This window comes from Aulonocara sp. 'chitande type north' Nkhata Bay, linkage group LG14 (assembly GCF_057382095.1).
Source record: "Aulonocara sp. 'chitande type north' Nkhata Bay isolate Kocher_YH1m ecotype deep benthic linkage group LG14, A_spYH_male_GT1.1, whole genome shotgun sequence".
Taxonomy (NCBI): domain Eukaryota; kingdom Metazoa; phylum Chordata; class Actinopteri; order Cichliformes; family Cichlidae; genus Aulonocara; species Aulonocara sp. 'chitande type north' Nkhata Bay.
In genome coordinates, this window is record NC_141357.1 from 14,686,492 (window position 1) to 14,709,335 (window position 22,844).

At 41.4% G+C, this 22,844-nt stretch overlaps 1 protein-coding gene across 1 annotated transcript in view; it reads right to left on the reverse strand.

Moving 5' to 3' along the window:
* Nucleotides 1-1,850: 1,850 nt before the first annotated feature.
* Nucleotides 1,851-22,844, reverse strand: part of LOC147314286 (cilia- and flagella-associated protein 337-like) — a 39,662-nt gene continuing 18,668 nt past the window's right edge. Inside the window, exons 10-16 of the mRNA XM_086262788.1 lie at nucleotides 21,219-21,334; nucleotides 17,938-18,068; nucleotides 8,806-8,907; nucleotides 8,516-8,587; nucleotides 7,121-7,311; nucleotides 3,188-3,385; nucleotides 1,851-2,365 (exon numbers count right to left, since the gene is read on the reverse strand). Of these exons, the coding sequence (XP_086118914.1) occupies nucleotides 2,237-2,365; nucleotides 3,188-3,385; nucleotides 7,121-7,311; nucleotides 8,516-8,587; nucleotides 8,806-8,907; nucleotides 17,938-18,068; nucleotides 21,219-21,334 (939 nt within the window). The 3' untranslated portion in view covers nucleotides 1,851-2,236. The remainder of the gene's footprint in view (nucleotides 2,366-3,187; nucleotides 3,386-7,120; nucleotides 7,312-8,515; nucleotides 8,588-8,805; nucleotides 8,908-17,937; nucleotides 18,069-21,218; nucleotides 21,335-22,844) is intronic.

Sequence of the window (22,844 nt, forward strand, 5' to 3'; positions counted from 1 at the left end):
CTTGAGCTTAGGCAGACCCTTAAATTCTCTCATCTCCACCTTTTAATTATCCTGCAGAAACTATTCCACTGTGGATTAATAATATATCATTCCTCTGATTGCTTACATTCTCTTGGTCATAAAATTATCAATTGCGAACTTATAAGAATTAAAAACATTGTAATCGGTTTCATTCTCTCATTAGATCTAAATATTACACATGTCCCTGTGAAACTGCTTCAGCTGACCTCTAATAAACTCTCAACAATAGTCACCTCACAGCACCTGGGTTTTAATCCACCAGCCGCCTGAGGCCTCTCTGTCTCCCTGCACCTTTGTGGGTTCTTTCCGTGTACTCCAGCTTTCTCCTGCAGTCCAAAGGCCAAAGCTTTTTAGGTTAACTGGTTGCTATAAATTGATGTGAATCGGTGTAAATGGTTGTCTGTCTCTTTGTGTTAGCCCGGTTACAGACTGGCGACCTGTCCAGGGTGTATGCCTCCTCTCACTCAATGACAGCCGTGATAGGCTACCTAAATTGGATAAGTGGAAGAAGATGAATGGGTGGATGGATTGATTCACAGAAACCATATAAATTGTACTAACCATGGCTTTAACAGAGCCTTATACGTTTGGTCAGATACACTGTTACCTGCTGATGCTATTTTGTGACTTAAAGAGCAGCATCTAAAGGATTCTTAAGGTGCGTCCACACAGGAAGTATTTCATGGCAGCCAGAGAGCAATGGAAGTCAATGAGATTCGATGATGGGTGAAATAACAGCTGGCACAGAGTGGGCAATGTCCCAGGTTTAATTTTCTCTACTTCAGTGCAAGCTACTAAAGCACATACCAGAGAGCAAAGGATACCACTGATTCACATATGACAGCATGGTAATTTCATTAGAGGGATATTTAGGTACCCGGAGTCTGGACTGTCTGCTGGTGATTGACCTTCAGTAATAAAGCAATGTGGGATGAGCATTTACCTTAAAACAAGCTTAAAGACTGGTTCTGTTCTGTTATGCGCCTGCATCTCAAGCACACAGGCCTTCAGTCTGGTGGTCGTGCAAAGGCTTTAAGGTGCAAGATACATCCACAACAAAAAAACTGCACAATTAATTTCTTCTTTCTTTCCATCCATCCTCTTCCACTTATCCAGTTCAGGGTTGGGGGGCTTGTCATAGGCCAATGCAATGCACAACTCCACTCAGAAAGGCCCCTTCTTGTTGTGAAGTGACAGTACTATGTGCTGTGCTGCCCTGCAAAATTTCCCAAAACTCTGGAACAAAGAAGTAAAAAGCTGTAGAAGAACAAGTGCCCCAGAGAAAGGCCAGTCAGGCAAAGGATGGGAGCCATCTCTTCTATCCTTGTTTACTGCCAGTTACTAATGAACTGCCTGCTTCTGGGTGAAAAACTGTACACACGAACATGATTAATATACAGTCAGATGCACTGCAAAATGAGGCAAAAAAAAAACAAAAAAAAAACGCATCCACTCAGCAACCTCTTTAAGGTTTAGTTCAGCGGTTACATCATCAGTTATCGATGCATGGACTGATGGATGGATTTTCTGATTTCACACAAGCAGTCATTCCCAGGTCAGTCCCATCTGCATTAGTGGCATGAACTTTTGATTACAAGACACAGAACAACAGCAAAATCAAAGTATGGTGTCAAATACATAAAGCCTAAAAATCTGCATTGGCAATGACTGGAAGAGTGACTCTGAGAACACCAGTAAATGCTGTCTCGACTCTTACTGACTTTTGTATTAGAACACAGAACAACCTCAAAAAAATAATTACTGTAATCTCACGAAGTATCTTTTTCTAAGCATTATTGGTGATAAAAATCACAGAACTGGGAGCAATTTAAATGTTTTCATTCTTTGCAGATATGAAACGCATTCATGACGACTTACTGTCACACACTACACAATCCTAAGGGATAAAAATAAAATGCCCAAACGCTACAATTCAGTAGTGTTTTTATTTTTCTTCTACTCATTTGGCACACATGTTGTAGTTTCTTTAGCGAAACCATTACAGTGTATTTTTTTAAAGTAAGCAAACTATTCATTCTTTCAAGTACTTATTCAGTCCAGGAATAAAACAACTGTAATCATGTAGAACTCAAATCAGCTAAATAAAGTTCCTCTTGCAACCACTTTAGTTTCTCTTTTGTCTCTTTTGGCCTTTTTCTGATCCTTTATCCCCAGTTGTCCTCGCTCTGCAGGAGAGTCGTGTCCTTGGTTAACATTAGTCTCGCTGCTTGCCAGAGGTGATCTCTAGTCCGGTGTTTTCTTGCCTTCCTCGGTCACTCTGGTCCTGCTCCGCTTCCTGTTGCGGCTGTTGCGTTCCAGGTCTCTCCAAACACCAAGGATCACTCTACAGATCATGCACAGCACTGATGAGCAGAATATTCGAGTGTGTTGTGTTGCAAGATGACCTTGCAGCCCCAAGACTTTTCCACTGAATTGATAAGAGTATTCTGGATTTTGACACTAGAGTTTGCAGGATTATTATTAATTGTGTTATTGTCTGTATTTTCTCATGGCTGTAAAATTATATGTATTATTTGCAGAACCTGAGAAATACTGAACAATGTTATCTAATGAGGCTTCGTGAATTAATAAAATGTAGCACAATACTTCTTAAAGTATAAAAAGCAACACGAACTATGCACTGAATTTTTTCTATTGCCTCAAAAACATTATATTAGGGAAAGCAGCGTATTTCCATACCATGAAATTTAATGTAGAGAGCCTGTAAATGTATTAGCTTTCATGCATCTGTGCAGTTCTTTGTATTCTTATGAAATCATAGGAGTGAATTTGTGTGAATGTGTGTGCGACTGAATGAGTGTGTGGGCCTGAGGCAAACTCAAATGAAGCAACACTCAGCAGACACCGCCGCAGGCTAACTTCACATGAGTCTCTTTTGACACACACACGCCTAACCATGGCTTGATGGTAGGTTTCACATTCATTTTGTCAACTGGAAGCTAACAACCACCAGCATGCTGCAGAGAGGGAGGTTAGGCTTTATCAGAGCCCTTCTGAACATCTCTACATTTCAAGTGTGAGGATATAAGGCCGTTAGCCTGCCACTGTGTCACCGAACAATATCTTCATCCGACCAGCTCTTTATTACACACTTGCAGGTTGTGTTGCGTAACCCAAGACGCTGCACTTGTGTGCATTTGTTTACCTGTCCGAAAAAACCGACGGTCTCTCCAGGCAGGTAACTGAGAGCCAGACTGCAGTCTGACGATGCCGAGAGGAGGAGGAGCTTATCGCCATGTAAACACATCTCCAGGTGAGTCACGTGGTCGAGGTGTGGATGGAAACTAGATAGCAGTTTTGGGAGTTCTTTGTTGACTCCTTCACCTGGTGTGAGGCAATAATACTGAGGGACAGAGGAACAGATCATTACACAACCGCTGAGCTTTGCCACCCATAGTTACCGTTGCTAAGCTTTCTGTTTTCTCAAATCACACAGCAGGTTACAATGGCAACAGTGGCAGATTTACCACTCTCATTACCACTTCTTGTGTGTTTTATTGGTGACCATAGATTTTGCAGGCAGACATAAAAAATGACTAAAAGACTGAGGTACTTAATTCATATAAAACTGTATGTAGTACATAATAGGTGATTATGGTATGCCAAAAGACTGAGCGAGAAGTGTGTTGTGCATTCTATGGAATGAAACCTCACGAGCTGATGATTTATGTAGAAGCCTGAAATAAAGGAAGATCCTTGATATTGCACTGCAGAAAAGCTAGTTAGTGCTAATATTACAGTGCAGTAAAATTCTGGAAAGATCTGACTTTTTGGAGATGATTTGTGTTGTGAATATTTTTGCTTAACATAGATAACAGAGTGAGATGAATGCTTTTTTCAAAGAAAGACTTAGGGCTATGTTTAGCTGGGGCTCCTGAAGAGTAAACTTTTTAATGACAGAGCTGCCGCAGCTGGAGTGTACAATGAAAGTGAGATCCCACTGTAAAAGGTGACTTTTCCACGATAACCTGTATAACCCACAAAATCATATTAGCTAATGATGTCCTCTTTGGCCCAGATAGCATTTCCAAGGTTGGTAGTAACCTAACTGGCCATGAATGCCTCTATTGGCATCTTAAAGCAGATGAAGTACATTTTTAATCAATGTCTGACATTTACTGCTTTGGCTTGTTAGTTTTGCAGAGTAAATAAAACCTCTAAACTTATAACCTGTTAACTGTAACTTACAGTGGGGCAAAAAAGTATTTAGTCAGCCACCGATTGTGCAAGTTCCCCCACCTAAAATGATGACAGAGGTCAGTAATTTGCACCAGAGGTACACTTCAACTGTGAGAGACAGAATGTGAAAAAAAAAATCCATGAATTCACATGGTAGGATTTGTAAAGAATTTATTCGTAAATCAGGGTGGAAAATAAGTATTTGGTCAATAACAAAAATACAACTCAATACTTTGTAACATAACCCTTGTTGGCAATAACAGAGGTCAAACGTTTTCTATAGGTCTTTACCAGGTTTGCACACACAGTAGCTGGTATTTTGGCCCATTCCTCCATGCAGATCTTCTCGAGAGCAGTGATGTTTTGGGGCTGTCGCCGAGCAACACAGACTTTCAACTCCCGCCACAGATTTTCTATGGGGTTGAGGTCTGGAGACTGGCTAGGCCACTCCAGGACTTTCAAATGCTTCTTACGGAGCCACTACTTTGTTGCCCGGGCGGTGTGTTTTGGATCATTGTCATGTTGGAAGACCCAGCCTCGTTTCATCTTCAAAGTTCTCACTGATGGAAGGAGGTTTTGGCTCAAAATCTCACGATACATGGCCCCATTCATTCTGTCCTTAACGCGGATCAGTCGTCCTGTCCCCTTGGCAGAAAAACAGCCCCATAGCATGATGTTTCCACCCCCATGCTTCACAGTAGGTATGGTGTTCTTGGGATGCAACTCAGTATTCTTCTTCCTCCAAACACGACGAGTTGAGTTTATACCAAAAAGTTCTACTTTGGTTTCATCTGACCACATGACATTCTCCCAATCCTCTGCTGTATCATCCATGTGCTCTCTGGCAAACTTCAGACGGGCCTGGACATGCACTGGCTTCAGCAGCGGAACACGTCTGACAGTGCGGGATTTGATTCCCTGCCGTTGTAGTGTGTTACTGATGGTGACCTTTGTTACTTTGGTCCCAGCTCTCTGCAGGTCATTCACCAGGTCCCCCCGTGTGGTTCTGGGATCTTTGCTCACCGTTCTCATGATCATTTTGACCCCACGGGATGAGATCTTGCGTGGAGCCCCAGATCGAGGGAGATTATCAGTGGTCTTGTATGTCTTCCATTTTCTGATGATTGCTCCCACAGTTGATTTTTTCACACCAAGCTGCTTGCCTATTGTAGATTCACTCTTCCCAGTCTGGTGCAGGTCTACAATACTTTTCCTGGTGTCCTTCGAAAGCTCTTTGGTCTTGGCCATGGCGGAGTTTGGAGTCTGACTGTTTGAGGCTGTGGACAGGTGTCTTTTATACAGATGATGAGTTCAAACAGGTGCCATTCATACAGGTAACGAGTGGGGGACAGAAAAGCTTCTTACAGAAGATGTTACAGGTCTGTGAGAGCCAGAGATTTTCCATGTTTGAGGTGACCAAATACTTATTTTCCACCCTGATTTACGAATAAATTCTTTACAAATCCTACCATGTGAATTCATGGATTTTTTTTTCACATTCTGTCTCTCACAGTTGAAGTGTACCTCTGGTGCAAATTACTGACCTCTGTCATCATTTTAAGTGGGGGAACTTGCACAATCGGTGGCTGACTAAATACTTTTTTGCCCCACTGTATAAGTTACAGTTTATACACCTGGTGAATCATAGTTTGGTATTTTAATCATTTATATTTGGTCTGTTGAAACTGAAATGAAATGCTTTTATAAAGTGATGATATTGCATAAAGGCTACAAATGGATCATTTTATCCATTCTTAGGTGGTTGCTAGGCAACATTATAATTACATTATTATTTATAGAACCTTTTCAGATAGGAGGAGTTTCATGTGTTACAATAAGATAACACTGAGGGTACCTAATAACTACAAGATTTAAGTTCAGTGTTAAGAGTTACAATTTAAGCACAAAACATTTATTTTCAGTTACTTTAAATACTTTAAACTTATTTAACTAAGTTGCACATCATTTTAAGGTGACACCTGCGACTGACCTGAGAAATGTCTGGGCGCACAACTCTGTACTGTGCAATCATGTTAGTTATCCAGCTGATTCTGAGGTGCGCTCAATACTAGCCGAAGGGACAGAATTTCCACCAGAGCACTGAGATTGCCCAGCTTCAACTATATATACATAAATCTCCATAAATTAAACTGGAAGCCAATTGAGACGTACCCATCTGAATTCATCCCCTTATAAACTGTGACAGAGAGTTGAGCTCTGAATATTGTGGCAATAATACCCGAGAGGGTGTTCTTTTACTGTGATTATGAGCATGACAGTGATGCAGCTATGCTTCATACTGACGGCACGATCCAAGTCTTCATAACAAGAGTCAAAAAGTCGAAAGGCCTCTCTGAGGTATGAAAACTCTTCAGTGACCAAACGCGTGGGACATTCTCGTGTGATGAACTGAATCTCAGTGGACGTGGATGACATTACTGATGATGTGATGACTCCTCATCACTCCTCTTTTAATCGAGGTGGTCTACAAAAACAATATCTTTTGTTTAAAAAAGGAATCAATTACAAATCTCATCCATTTCTAATGGCCTCTACTGCTTTAAAATAATATTTTTTTTAAAAAAATAAAGAGGATGGAGGCATTACCTCTCTCCACTAATCCATCAGGGGAGATTTTCTAAATGATTGACTGTCTTCACTGTACTCCAGCAAGCTGCTGAGACTTCACAATGACAGGCAGGGCTGTCATTTTCAGAGTGAACAACACGCTTTGATTTAATGGAAATATTCAGGGTCCACTCTTTCTTCACTGTCTATTAAAGTCTGCCTCTTGATCTCTGTCCCACCCTCGGGCTCTGTTTTCATCAGTTTCCGTCATTTTCTCTTTTTTACTCCTTTTTTTTAACACCACAATATACAAAATTGTGCACAAACCCACCTTCACGTCCCATATCTTGACTGTCCCTTCCCTGTCAGCTGTGGTTAAATATTCTCCACAGGGACTGACAGCTATTACAATAGATCCCAGGTCCCCTTCGTGGGCCGTGAACTGTCCTACCAGACGGGCGTGCTGGGTGCTCCAGAGCCTGACCGTACCTGAACCCCCGCAGGACACCAAATCTGCAGCGCCTGATGGAAATGCAGAAATAGAAATGGCTGCAATAACCAGAGGCATCGGTTATTTTAGACGTGTGTTTGGACTAGATTTGAAAAAGAAAACGCATGCTGTGGTAGCAACACCACAAGTACCAATAGGAGAAAGTCAAACAGAGTTACAATAAGTCAGTTAGAGTGTACCCATGTGGTCTAAAATGTAATCAAAATCAATTATGGATTAAAAATGCTCATATTGTTGCTAAGTGGGAATCTCAAACATCCATGATACTGAAAAAAGAAAAAAGAAAAAAGATCAGCAACATATTTCATTAAGCACTGAAATAGTCGAATTAGTAAGAAATCTGTACAAGTTCTGACTGACAATGAGATTTTTTTGGTCAACAATAAACATGGCCAGGGCTTCCTTTGTTTAGTTCTCCCTGGATCTGGCAACCCATAGAAAAAACTGCTCCACTAACATCATCAATAGAGCCACATACCTCATTGCTACAGCAAACCCGAGCAGCAGCAGCAGGCACAGAGGCCAATCATGTTTTTTTTGTTTTTAAAGCACCTAACAGCTACAGCTCAAAGCAGCAGCAGCTACTTAACAGCAAGAATAAATCTAAATGGATTTAAAAAGTCAAGGGACCAGGGAATTTTTTAAATAAATACAGGAAAGTAAACTTTGGCAGGAAAGTAGTTACAAATATCGAAAACTTGCTACATCAAAGGATCAGTGATGTGCAAATGCTGTACAGTATTTCCACACAGCCTTACTGTATTTGAAATATGTAAACACCAGACACACAATCTGTGTAAAACATCCTTAAAAAAATAAAAAATAATAATAAATGCAAGGCCATATATTCAGCAGATCTGGCATTTTAAAATGTAGAACGCCTTTAAAGTTACTTCATTGTTTGCATCAGCTTCCGCTCTTGGTTTTGCAGGCACGTCAAACTACAACACTTTTACAGCAAGCATGCTTAAAGAGGCTCACAGCAAGTAGGTGAAATTAGCTGATTTGCAAATGCGATGGCTTTATTGTTAGGAGAAAAGTTAGAAAAGTCAAAATACGGAATTTGTTTGGGTGAAAATAGTTTTCTCTCCACTCTCTCTCAGCTGACATTTAATACTGAGCTGAGGCTGCCCCACAGCGTTACACAAACATACAGCCTCCCACATCTTTTAGGACTTACTTTAAATAACACTTTAAAGAGTCCACAATCTATACCTGCAGTTGTTACAGATGTGCGTCCTGGAATGAAGAACAGTCTGGTGATGGCATCGCAGCTCTCCGAGTCCTCTGTCATTCAAAAGCACGTTGAGAAGTGAGAAGTGGGGAAACGACCCACAGTGTCAGAGTTGAGAATGAGGAACAGAAGAAAAAGCAAACAGAAACAGGCAAAAAAATTAACTTAATTTCTCCTTGTTTTAAAGATTTTTGGAAGAATTAACGTCTAATAATAATTACAGAAACGACGGTTTGAATGTGTTTGCAGCTGCTGTCGTTGAAAGTGGCACCTTGCTGCTTCTTGCAGTCTTCCCCTTCGTCATGTGGCCGGAGTTTCCTCAAAGCTTTTTCTGTGCTGCTGTTCCACACTATGATCTCGCCATGGTAGCTTCCTACTCACATCAGAAGAGGGACAAAACACAGAGGAAGAACTTGGCAACAACAAAAAAAAAACCTTCTAAAAACTGTACTTTGCTTCATGGCAGTATATAGTAAACTTCACCGCCTGTGCTTTACAAGCTCTTGTGCTTACCAAGTGTCTTCACAGTAAAAGAAATACAAAGACTATACACACACACACACACACACACACACACAAAAGAAAACTTTTTATCAACACACACTTACTTTCTTATCTTGCTGCTGAATCATGCAAGCTGGCCACTAAAAACTTCTCTAAAGATAAAGTTCAACATCTGTCCCCAGCTACCATCTGTTCCAACACTCAACCCCTAACTTTTACTGCAAGAAGAAGTGCTTTTGAAGTAATCTACATTATATATAAGCAAGAGCACATGCATGGCAATGTGTTTGTCAAAAACGGCAGGAATCTCATCAGGTCGCTCAACAGTCCAACAGCAGGACTTAATGAGATGTGTGAGGAGTGTGTTGGCTATGGGAGGTGAGTGTGTGTGAGCAATAGGAGGTATAAAGTTTATGAGAGTGCCAGTCTGCTGCATTATTCATGCAGCCCAGGGCCAGCTTCTGTATTTCAAGTGACTTTTATCATGTCCTGTGTGTGTGTGTGTGTGTGTGTGTGTGTGTGTGTGTGTACGGCTGAGACAGAGAGGGTCAGAGAGAATGAGAGCAGATTTCTGCATCATCTACACAATGTTGAGCTTTAAGATGTAGATGCTTTAATCCCCCTCATTAATTTTTAAAATCACTTTGATGCACTTAGCCTGCACAATTTTGACAACATACATAGAGTACACATCACAGTGCATATTTAAACAGGGGATAATAACAAGAAATACAAAGACGTACGTACACAAAATAGTACTACACAGATTTATCGCTGCACAGCAATGTGCAAAAGTCTTGAGCCGAAGGTCAGACGCAACAACATTGTCATCCCCTATGTAGCCGGTGTATCAGAGAAACTCAGGAAAAATTTTTCCAAGCATGACATCCCGCTGCATTTCAGACCCAGCAACACGCTCAGACAAAAACTGGTTCACCCGAAAGACAAAACGCCAAAACACAAACTTAACAATGTGGTGTATGCTGTACAGTGCAGCGAGGAATGCTCAGACCTCTACATTGGAGAGACCAAACAGCCACTTCACAAGCGCATGGCACAACACAGAAGAGCCACCTCCACAGGACAAGACTCAGCAGTCCATCTGCATCTTAAGGATAAAGGACACTCTTTCGAGGATGCCAATGTTCACATTTTGGACAGAGAGGACAGATGGTTTGAAAGAGGAGTGAAAGAAGCCATCTATGTCCACTGTGAGCGACCATCTTTGAACAGAGGCGGGGGTTTACGACACCAACTCTCTGCCATCTATAATCCAGTTTTGAGATCCCTTCCCAGACGCCTTAACACCCACTCACATCCTGGGCCATGTGACCTCAGGAATTCACATGATAAGGTGGGGCCAGGTTTCACAATGAACACACCCGAAACTCTGGCTGATTGGGACCCACACGCAGTTTCACACCTTGGCTCAGGCGATTAGAGGATCATCAGGGGGTCCTTTTGTCCCTCTGTGGGGGGTCACTCCCACTAGGTTTATATCTGGGACTCTCCACCATTTGACCTTAAAACTGAAGAAGCTTCTCGGATGAGAGGTGAAACGTCTTCAAGCAACTTAAAGAAGTTCAGACGCTTTTCTTTGCAAGCTCCTTTGACAACATATAATAAGAAAAGCGTTTGCACGGTTTGTCATTCTAACAAACTCAAAAGTCAGTATTTGGTATGACCACCTTTATTCTGCAACACAGCCTGAACTCCCAGTGGTGGCAGAAAGAGTTTGCTTAAATGGATCATCAAATGGAAGGGCTGTGTTTGGGATATTACTGGAGGAGAATGGGTTGTCTGTCTAACGTTGCTTACAGGCTTCGCTCCATTAGCAGCAGAATAGCGTCAATGGGAGCAGCAGTGATGGTAGTAGATGTACCGTAGTGTCAAGAATAGCTCTAACACCTGTAGTCTGAACTGCAGCTCTATACTTTAGTACTATTATACTTCTGACTGCAGTGTCAGAGTTAGTAACAGCAGCAGTGACTGGCAGACGTACAATTCTGTGCAAAAACTTCTAGTCACCCTTCGTTGCTTATATTTTGCTCAGAAAATGGGAAATGGGTGGTGATTTATTAAAATGTATGCAAACTGTCAAATGCTGAAAGTCAGTATTTGTTATGACCACCTTTATTCTTCAACACAACCCTAAATCTCTTAGGCAGCTTTCTTGTCATTTCTTTAAGGTGTCTTCAGGAATAGTTCTCCAGGCTTCTTAACGGACATTCAAAGCTCTTCTTTGGACGTCACCTGCCTTTTGTTCCGCTCTCTGTCCACATGATCTACACTGCTTCGCTAATGTTGAGGTTCAGGCTCTGGGGAGACTGATAGAGCTTAACTGTGTCCTTTTCTATCCAGGAATGCTTTTAATACTTTGAAATGTATTGAAACTCATTGTCAGCAAATAAAAATGAGAACTAATCAGAACTAAATAAGTTTTGCATTAAAATGAGTTTGGAAGTGAGTGAACTGATCGGTAGTAATCTGCAGTATGGTTAGATGCGCACATTTGATCTGCCGCCAAAAAACAGGAAGGGGGAAGCTCCCGGATAAAGTGTAAAGCTTTGTAAAGTGTGTGGAGAAACTCTCACCGGTAAAAACACAACAACTGTTATACGTTACATTTTAGTTGATTGAGTGAACTGTAGATTTAGTCTACAGTTGATTCATGGTATTTGGTTGACTAAAACGAAATCAGAAATAGCTGTCAAAGTTAATGCTGGTGTTAATTACCTAAACCGTTCATGAAAGAGCCCAGAACATGTGTCACAGATGGCTGTAGGCACTCACTGTGCTACGTCTCCCCTGAACTTTCCCAAACATACTGATGATTATTTGTCTTTGTAGATGTAACTAAAGAAACCAGAGGAAAACGTGTTTTTGTGACAGGTTGCTAGTAACAAAGACAAAAGACAATTTTAAAATGATTCTTTGTTAAGTGGTCTAAGTGTAGACACAACACCGGTTCTCTTAGGTTTGATGCCTTTTTAGGCTTGAGTGATTCATAGATCAGATCAAAAAACAAAACAGTCCTCTGAATGTGGTCGGGCACAAGGACGGGACTAAAAATGAATGAAAAAGCAGCCAAAGTCTAAAGAAAATTTTTAAAAGATCCTCAGAAATCCTGGACAACTATTGCTCAAGACCACTTTAAACATTTACAAGAAAGTCTTGGTCCTTGGAGCAAAAATATAAAGAAATGAGGGGTTGCCTGAAACTTTTGTTCAGTTTTGTAAAACATGATTTTGTTTTTAAAAAGATTGATTGATTTGGCAGAAACAAAGATGTTATACTCATTGTATTTTTGGCGAATACGCTCAAGCCCACAAATGGCTACAGAGGTCAGATGAGTTTTTAGCTAGTTTTTACCATTACAGAGCCTGTGCTACTGCTGTCAGTGCCAGCATGGAGCCAGTTTGCCTTGGATGCCTTGTGAGAGCGATCTCACATTTTGACAGGTTTGACAAGTAATTTCCTTGATATGAAAATCATTGCAGACAGAATCTGTCTGGTACATCAGCCAGTCATTAGTGAATTTCTCACGGCAGCACCTCCCATGTTTATTAAAATCAGCTTTGGGCCCAGCAAATTTGTGGTGCAAGCTTTTTTTTTTTTGGTGGAAGTCCATGGAACCTGTTCCAGTTGACCCACCAGCACAATGTCTGTGGTAAAAAGTTCTGACTCCACCGAGTCATTTTTGAACTTCCATTCCTCTGCCTCAGTTAATGCCAACTCAAGCGGCATCACTTGATTTAATATCAATGATATTAAATATTGTTTACCATTTTTCCCCCAACAGATTTATATATACACAAAAAGAGCCCCCTCTGCTCAAAAAAAAAAAAAAATTTCATTGTTGTCATCACGTCCTTTGATTTCTGCGCTTGCTATTTCTATTTGTTGCAAAACATTTTGGCCATTCATCAAACTTCAGATTAGTTGGTGACTGGTTGCTTGGAAGTTTTTCATTCACAAAGGATTAAGGGATTCAAGGAAGGAAGGAAAAGTGAAAAGGGGGGTTAGACTGAAGGAGATACACAGAACCCATATATCCTGCTGTGTTTGTGTGCACCGAAATGCACGTGTGTGTGTGTGTGTGCGCGCGCGCGTGCATGTGTGTGTGTGTGTGTGAGTGAGAAGTCAAGCAGAACCTAGCAAACACTGAATATGGATGAGGAGGCCTCAGTCCCCCATCAACCCAATGTTCCTGCTACAACTTGATTCAACTCGAGACCCAAACTAACAGATGCGTGCGCACACACACATACACACACACTCACAAAAATAATATACACAAACACAGACACGTGCACCGTCTCCTAAGCAGGTGCGAGGCCAAATAGAACTTTAAATTGACTTTTCTCACTGGTGGCCATGATGCCACCACTGCCTTCACTCGGCGGCACAAGCGCATAACTTGGCAGCACCGATGCTTTGATGTGAAAAGAGCATTACTCACTACAACCCCGAAGAAATATGCAGCCAACTGAAACTAATGCGTCATCGCTTTTAGATGCCGCCTTTTTGCTCGGTGGATTTGTCAAAGAAAGAATTTGCAACTCCAAAAAAAACAAAAGTTAATGTAGAAAATAGCGCACAGTTCTCATGCACCTTTTACTTTAATGTGCGAGAAGATAAGCGTGGAAATGCAGGAAATAGCAATGCGAATGCGATTCACCCTTTTTTTTTCTTTACCCCCTCCCTTTCATTCATTTTTTTCCATCCCTTTCATATGCCCAAAGGCCAGGGGAGGAGAGTAACACACAGGATATTCAAATGTAGGAGGAGTTAGGAATGAATTACACCATTTTCTGAATTTTTTGGACAAGATGTTAGCAGATGTGGATATCCCAGCACCTCTGATGACGAAAAGCTGTCGCAAAGGTTATGTTTTTGAATCTTCCCCCCAGCTTAACGCTTTCTCCTTCTAGACGTTAAAGCACTGAAGCTCAAAATATAAAAAATGTGATTTATGAGGTGACTCATTTGCATTCAGCCTGCACATTTCCAAAGTTTTTTCTTAAAATATACAAGCACCCTCCCTGCAGCCGTACAACATGCACGCACAGACAGACACATAGATGCTCGAAAGGCAGAAACACATTCATTTCACCCTTGCTTCCACTGCGAGAGTTCTAATAAACATAATTCAAATTGGGCATTTTGGATTAAATTGGAGGTGGAGGGAGCAGTGCAATGCGGGGCTATGTGTAGATGGAGGGGGGTGGGCAGTCTAAAGTACAGAGATTAGATAAAAATGGATAAATAAATTGATGGCGGGGGGCTGAGCACGGGGAAAGAAATTGCACAGCGAACTTTGAAGAAGTTTCCAAGTTTCTAAAGTAGCTCCTGAATCGTGCTTTTTGTTCTAGCTCCAACTATTCATTTCCTTCCAAACCATTTCTCCCTCCAGCTTTGAGAATACCCCTCTTATCTACCTTTCCACCTCCATCCCTCACTTTATCGCTCTCAGTACTTATCTGTGGGCTTGATCTGTCTCAGAAGGCCAGAGAGGGGCCCTGCAGTTTGTGTCTGCACGCTGCTCACACAGACTGGTAAACTGCAGCTGAACTTTCAATACGTGAGCCAAAGTGATACAACTTTACAAAGTGAAGAGCATACTGGGGCAAATTGGGTGCAGGCTGTTTGCAGTTTGAGGGTTATACAAGTGGACCAGTGGCTGGAGGATTGCCAGTTCAATCCCCCAGGCAAAAGGAAAAAAAATCTTAGAAAGTGATGAGTACTGAGGGGTCATGCCGACATTTCAAAGCAAGCCGTCTTCACATGCTAAAAACCATGACAGAGCCGTTAATTCTATGTATTTGTCCATGTAAAGAGCAGCTACTTGGTTTCTCTGTTAATGATGGCTGATACTCAGTGTGACAGCTTGGCAGATGTGATCAAGTGCCAAGGAGGGAGGGGGGATTGCAAGGTCCACAAGAAGCTTAGAAGCTTCTTTTTTTCTTTTCTTTTTTTAAATCATGCATAAAAACGTTGGAAAAAATGTTTTTGAAAAGTTCACATGAACTCGAAGAAGTGGGATGAAAAATAGAGTGATTGGAAGACGAACGCTTCTCGTCTGCTCTTCCATTAGCCAGAGGCGCCCAGTGTTTCTGCATTTTAATAAGCGCTGGTGTGATTTTAGGACACGAGTCATTTGCAGCTCACGCCGCTGAGTCCATGCACTAATCAGCTGCCAAATCATTTTGATGGTAACGCCGGAAAATGTTCTTCAGTGTTCAGGTTTTTGTTTTGTTTTGTGTTTTTGTTTTGTTTTTGTGTAACAGTTCTACCCTCAGTGAGGTACTGAGTAATTGTTTCTCCAAGGACTCAGGGAGGGAGAGGCAGAGAGAATCAGAATTAGAAAATACGAGTATAGAAACAGAATGTGAAAAGAGAACTGCTTGTAACTTTTTTATTGGGAATAGATCTTGAGCTTATTGGATGAACCAGTGCAGAGCCTGTTTAAACAGTGCCTGTAAGAACAGGTTGATTGCGTAGCCTCCAGTATTAACACTTGAGTTTTCTTAATGTCGTCATCTAACCATTTCATCCAAACACCAATTCTGCAGATTTAGAAAACTACAAACTTAAATTAGCTGTCGCCCTTATTAGGTATAACCAGACTGTTACATTACGGTGGGTTTTAATGTGGCTCCTGCTGATTGTTAGTTTTAAAAACATTCATTCACTGATTAGATGGTTAATGATTTTTATTAATTAATTAATAATGAGAATTCAGAGTGAAATTCTTAACATCTGTCACCACTGGCTCACATCCTCTTGTCTTTTTGGCAGTGACACCATCTCCAAACCCTGCATCCACCCTCCACTCACTCCACCCTGTCTGCACTGTCTTCTTTACTGCTCTGTGAGTGCACTGAGTGGCTTTGGATGGTTAGAAACTCATCCACCTTCACTACCTCTGCCCTTTGCAGGTTCAGCTTTGTATAACCCACACGTTATGCCATTAATAATTGTGAATGTATGTTTTAGGTGTCTTATCAGAAAAATATCAGTGTTCAAATACAAAAAAAAGTTGTTTAATTACTGCATATCGCAGAAAAAAAGCATCATAGCTGACTGTTGGTCACTAGTCAACATTCTAGTATCTTTTTCGTTCACTGTTAGTTGCTTAGTTTATTTATAAACTGTAAATCTGTTGCACCTGCATTTGTTTGGCGAGGGACAGGGGCAAAAGCTTTTGACCACCTACACACTGACATCAGTATGAGCTTTGATGGCGTTCCATTCTAAATCCATAGGCATTAATGTGGAGTCCGTCCCACCTTTGGAGCTTTAATAGCTTCCACTCTTCTGGGGAGGTTTTCCGCAAGATTTTGGAGTGTATCTGTGGGAATCTCAGCCCATTTATCCAGATCATTTGTGAGATCAGACAGCTGCTGGAGGGGAAGTGCTTGGCTTGCAGTAATTCTAGTTCATCTCAGAGGTGTTTGATGGGGTTGAGATCAGGGCTTTGTGCGAGCCAGTCAAGTTCTTCTACACCAGGCTCATTCAACCATGCCTTTATGGATCTACCTTTGTGCACTGGGGCATAGTCATGCTGGAAAGGAAAAGACCCCACCCAATCTGCTGACACAAACCTGGAAGATTGCGATTTATTGGGCAAAGGATCAATTTAACCAATAAAGGAAAACTGCTTTCAAAAGATAGTTTCTGTTTTTTTATGAGAAACACTCGAGTGAAAAGCACACACGAGGGGAAAAAAGGGTTATGCTTGTAAAATTATGTGGTCCTCCAAACTGCTAGATGTCAGTCTCTGCCAGTCTCATATGACAATCTGAAGTGGAAAAAACTTGTGAAACAAAATCATAATCAGCCAATCAAAAGTGCAATCTGTGCATTTCTAGTTTTTTCACTTAAAAAAAACAAACACACTTCTTTCATTTCATCTCAGTTTATGAGTCCCTGTGTCACCTGTCTGTGTTTGAAGCCCCTCCCCTCCACACTCAGAGCGCAGACAGACATACAGGGATTTCTTCACTTTCTAGTGAGTTGCGGTACTGACAGGAACACGTGTGAGGGTTTTTTGTCCTCATTATACTTGACGACCTTTCCAGTTTACTTGCTTCTAATTGCAAATTTAATTAAGATGGAAATGGCAAATTAAGGCATTCTCACATTTAAAGGTTTCGGTCTGTGGTGGAGGCAAATGTCAGCCCACAACAGAGAAAATGGAAGCTGTTGTGCTTGTTGTTGAGTAATGTGGTTTGCACCAACAAAGGCCAACAGGGGAGAACACCGACTTAAAAGGGCCTGGCAGGTCTACTGTATCTGCCACATGGGGAGTTTCTAATTAGGGTATTTTCACTTCACTTTTTCATTTTTTACTTATATTGTAGAGTTTTGTTGTGTTTATACTGTGAGAGAGAGAGAGAGAGAGAGAGAGAGAGAGAGAGAGAGAGAGAGAGAGAGAGAGAGAGAGAGAGAGAGAGAGAGAGAACAGTTCTTTGATTGTGAATTCTGAGCTCTATTAAGTCTCTTTCTACCTTCACATGTGCACAAACACACAAAAAACACACACACAGCCATTTCCAGCAGAGACAGAGAAGCGTGAAGCTTGAGTCCTTTGATAACAACACCACTTACTTTAATCAGCAGATAACTGCAGCCAGTTATTTTTCAGTTAACTAAAGTCTGTTTTCTCAGATTCATTTTAATTTCCTAGCCTGTGTTTGTTTTTTTCCCCCTTTCTTCCAACTCTCTCTTCTGCACAAGCTCTCGTTCTTATAAGCTGTGAAAGCGTAATCGAAAAGGAAAGGTGCAAACAAAAGCTACAGGCATGAATGCACACATGCATTGTTAATGACGCTTCTGTTACTGCAAAACTTTACTGAGTAAAAGAAACATTTACGTTGCATGTACAAACACACACCTGTCACTAGAGTCTGTGGGGGCTGGAATGCGGCACACAGTACAGCACCGCGATGCTGGAGTCCCCCCTTCCACTCACAGGGCTCAACAGTAGACTGCCAGAAGGAATGCAGGCGGAAAACTGTTAACTTCCTACAGAGGGACAAACACAGAGGGAAGGAAATGGTGTAAAAATGACTCCAACACAGTTTTAAGATAAGATGCACACTGGACCATCATTATTAATTCTCTTTCTTTAGGCAACATATGTGTTAATCAGGATACATGTTATATTAAATTATTATTATAATGATCATCAGTATCACTGGCAGTTCGGAGCAGCCCTAGCAACAGTACTTGCTAGTTAGTTACACAGTAGTTACAGTACTGTGTAAAAGTATAGAGTCACTGTTGGAGTCAAATTGTTAAATGTTGCCATTATTGTACTTAAATTTGTAAGTCTTGGTTCAAACTGTATGATCAAAGACATTCTCCTGTTTCTATTGCCCTCCCCAGCCTGTTGAATGGTGGGGAGGCTGTAGTGTTTTATTATAGGCACATGAAGGTTCTGTTTTCTTGTTTAGTAAACTTCCTGCCTTTATGACCATTTTGGTGAGCAGGAGGTCACACAAACGCACCCCCAAACACAAACACACACACACACACACACACACACACACACACACACACACACACACACACACACACAGAGTGTTTTAACCTTTTATAGGGGGGTTTACAATGAGTGTTTGTGTAAACTGTGTGTCACAGAAATAAAAGGCTGTAGGGGAAGCTGGTTCTTTGGACTCGCTTGACACCAACGGCAGAGGACTGCTGCCGTCCATTCCCCTTGCTAGCATGTGAAAACCGGTTGAGCTGTTCGTCTTGCTTTGTTAACGGGAATAAGTCTCTAAACCAGCAGGGCCTGTAGAAGCGCAGACCCAACAGTCACCTCTCATTTTTTTATATTATGCTGGGAAATAGGTGCAGCAAATACACATGGAAATACAGTAAATAAGGCAAAAAATAATCAAATTTACAAATCTCAGATGTTGAAAGTCTGTATTTGTTATGACAACGTTTATTCTTTAACACAACCTGAACTCTTATAGACAGGTTTCTTGTAGCTTGTAGTCTTCAGGACTAGTTCTCCAGGCTTCTTGAAGGACATTCGAAGGTCTTCTTTGAATGTCGGCTACCTGTTGTTCTGCTCTCTGTCAAGATGAATCCACACTGCTTCAGTGATGTTGAGGTCCAGCTCCAGGAGAGGCCAATCCATGACTGACAGTGTTTCATTGTGTCCCCATTTCCCTTCCTTAAGACGGCTTGTTGACAGCTACCCAGATAGTTTCTGATGAGGCTTCAGTGAACAGTTAATGGATCAACTAAAGGGTCAAATGCATCTCTTTGGGCCTTTGTCAGATTTTTTTTTTCCTATTTCTTAAAGACATGACTTTCAGATAATATTCATCTGCTGTACATAGTATTTTTAGGCCCTCTAGGCCTTCCTTTTGTCCTCTACTTGTCCAGTTTCTTTAAATTACTTAAGGAAAGAATCTCAGCATGGATTAAATTGGAGGTGAAGGGAGCAGTGCAATGCGGGGCCATGTGTAGATCACAGCATGCTGAGATATGTCATTTTCAGCTAATAGTCCTTTGGGAATCACCTCGTTGGTGCAAAAATCCTATTTTATGCCTGTTGAACTGTGTTATCTTTGGGATTTTCTATAGATTCAACAAAGGAAATTGGAACAAATAATGTGCTTCTACGACAGGCTGCTAACAACAAAGTGCCAAAAGACACCATTTAAAATGTATCCTCTGCTAAGTTGTCTGTTATGTGGTTCATGTATTCGAGATCGGTGCCCTTTTTATGATTGCATGATTCATAGGTCAGTGTTAAGAGGCTTAACCTGGAGACCTACTGCGCACGTTAAAAATGCTACAATAAGGCGTGACTCCTTGGAAGGAAAATATAAAGATATGACGATTGGTCGAAGACTTTTACACAGAACTGTAGCAGGCTTATGTCCCACCCCCACCCCCCAAAGAAAAAAGTTTTATTTTGCTCATTTAAAAAAAAGAAATAACTTGAATTTGAGTGCATTAAAGGTAATCATTATAGCATTAGCAGACTCATTTGTTTATTTTCCCAACAAAAATCATATTCATTTAATTTCACTACAAATTTTGAACCTCGCCATCCATGCTGCCCCCATCAAATTGCTTTTTTCCCCCCGTAGTCTGAAGAAACATTGCATTAATCAGCTATTTATTCCATAAATTATACCTCCTCTGCAACACATTCAAACTTTGCTTTACACCTGCAATGCATCAAGGCAGTGTTGGTAATGAACATGGAAGCAGTTCCTTTACACTACAGCGCCACAGGGGATATCATGAATATGCAACACTTTAATACTCATCATCTCAGGAGGACTTTTAGCACACCTGCAATGAGTTCTTCTTCTTTACTTTTTTGTTCTCTCATCACAGAACTTTTGCTTTTTATTGTTGAGCTGCTGCTGCATGTGAAATGAAATAATGATGCACTTTGGTTTCAAACTGAGAAGTATGTCTAGCAGTGGGATGTGGATATTTCAACCCGCGTGAGATCGCTTGAGCAGCCGAAGCTGATAGGACTTTGAATTGGATGCCATGTGACACAGCGCTATATGGATTAAACTGCGGTCTAGGCTGATGCGAAGAAACAGGAAATTATATGAGTAATGAAAGTCATAACGGCACCATTTTCTTTTACTGCTGCTGATCTGTCGTCTATGTTCTCTTTACCACTGTGACTCCCCAGAGAGCGAGAAAGAGTGTGTCTGCGTGCGTGCGCGCGTCGGGATGTGTGCGCGCATGTGGCGATGAGACGGAAAGACAGAAAGAGAGCGAGTCGTATAACTTGATGATAGCACACTGCTGAGTTCAGCTCACTGGGTGTGAAATGATGATGATGATGAAGAGCAGATGTGATGTGAGTATAAAAAGAATAGACACACACACACACACACTATCACACAAATATGAGGTAGTGATAGTAAAGCAAATATGAGCGCCCTGGAGCGTTTTGACTTGTTAGGGTCCAGATGTCTGGTTGGCTCTGAGCTTTTGGCAGCCAGACAGAGCAAGAAAGGACAGAAACACACAAACACACACGCAGATGCTTTCACACACAGTCATTTTTACACACAGTTGTTCAGTGTTGTACATTATGGATTTAGTGTTTAAAATGAAACACAAATGAGCAAAACAACAATAATCAAAATAATAACATCTCTTAAATATATACACGACTACCTTTCCCAGCCCATCACCAGTATGCTTCTCTTCAGCAACAACACCTGAGAGAGTCTGACAGCACGACCCAGGCCGGCATTCATTCTGTGAAGGCAGCGGCCGTTAAAGTCCCACACCTGAAAAGAAGCCAAAATAACACTTAAATGCATTTGGACAACACGAAATGTTTTTAAAGTCTTTGGTACACCCTCAACTGCTCATTAATGCAAATATGTAATCACAAGACAGCAAGTCGGTGCATTTAGACATATAGCCATGGTCAAGACAAGCTGCAGGAGTTCAAACTGAGAATCAGAATGAGGAAGAAAGGGGATTTAAGTGGCTCTGAATGTAGCATTGTTGTTGATGCCAGGTGGGCTGGTCTGAGTATTTCAGAAACTGCAAAACCACCTCTAGAGTTTAAAAAGAATGGTCCCAAAATGAGAAAATATCCAGTGAGTGGCAGCTTTGGGTAGAAATACTTGTTGTAACCACTTGTTACAACCAGTTAGTATATTTCTGAATGCACAACATGCTGAGCCTTGAACCAGATGGGCTACAGCAGCAGAAGATCACACCGGGTGCCACTCCTGACAACTAGGAGTAGGAAACCGAGGCTACAGTTAACTCGGGCTCACCGAAACAGAAGATTGAAACTCTTCCCACCGGGCAATGTTTATCCAATTTCTTCTGAAAAATTACGATGGTATAGTCAGAATTTACCGTAAACAACAGGAAACCATGGCTCCGTCTTGCCTTGTTTTAACTCTTCAGGTGGGGGGTGGTGATGTAATCATGTGGGGATATTTTATTTTTGCACCCCTTAGTACCAGCTGGGCATAATTTAAACACCACAGCCTACCTGAATATTGTTGGTGACCATGTTCAGCCCTTTATGACCACAGCATACCCATCTTCTGATCCTCTGATCCTGCATTCTGATTAATCCAATAGAGCACTTTTGGGATGTGATGGAACAATAGATTCTCATCATGGATGAGCTGTGTGATGCTGTCATGTCCATGGACCAAAATCCCTGAGGACTGTTTTCAGGACCTTGCAGAATCTGTGCCATTGAAGCAGCTCTGAAGGCAACCCAGTACTGGGAAGCTGCAGCTAACAAAGCGCCCAGTGGGTGTATGTTGCTTAAGGAAATTTACTAGAAATGGAATTACAGCTTTATTTTCTTGTCTAAAAAAAGGATTTAAAAAATAAATAAAACCAATGTGTGTTTTTCTACTTTTGAAAGTGTCATTTTTCCCCCCAAGGAGGGATAAGGCAACATGACATTAGGGCTTTAATCCCCCGTCACAGCTCAGGCACCATTTCTTCTTCTGTGTCCAATTTTACACGATGACGCACTTTGCGTCTTTGTTTGTGCAATTTCACAAAGAAACACTGATTGGCTCAATGGGGACACTGTAATTAAAAGGTCAAAATTTCACATTTGGAATGGCCCTAACTGCTACACAACGGGTTCATTGTTGATGAAAATTGGAGCGATGATGCATCGTGTTACTAATTGGCCCAGGGGGGGCCCTGCTTCTTCTGCTGAGAATGACTTGTGTGGTTGTTTCAAGCAGCGGTGCAAGTATTTCTGACGCTACTTGCACATGGATGCATTCTCACAAGGTCTCATGGGGTCAG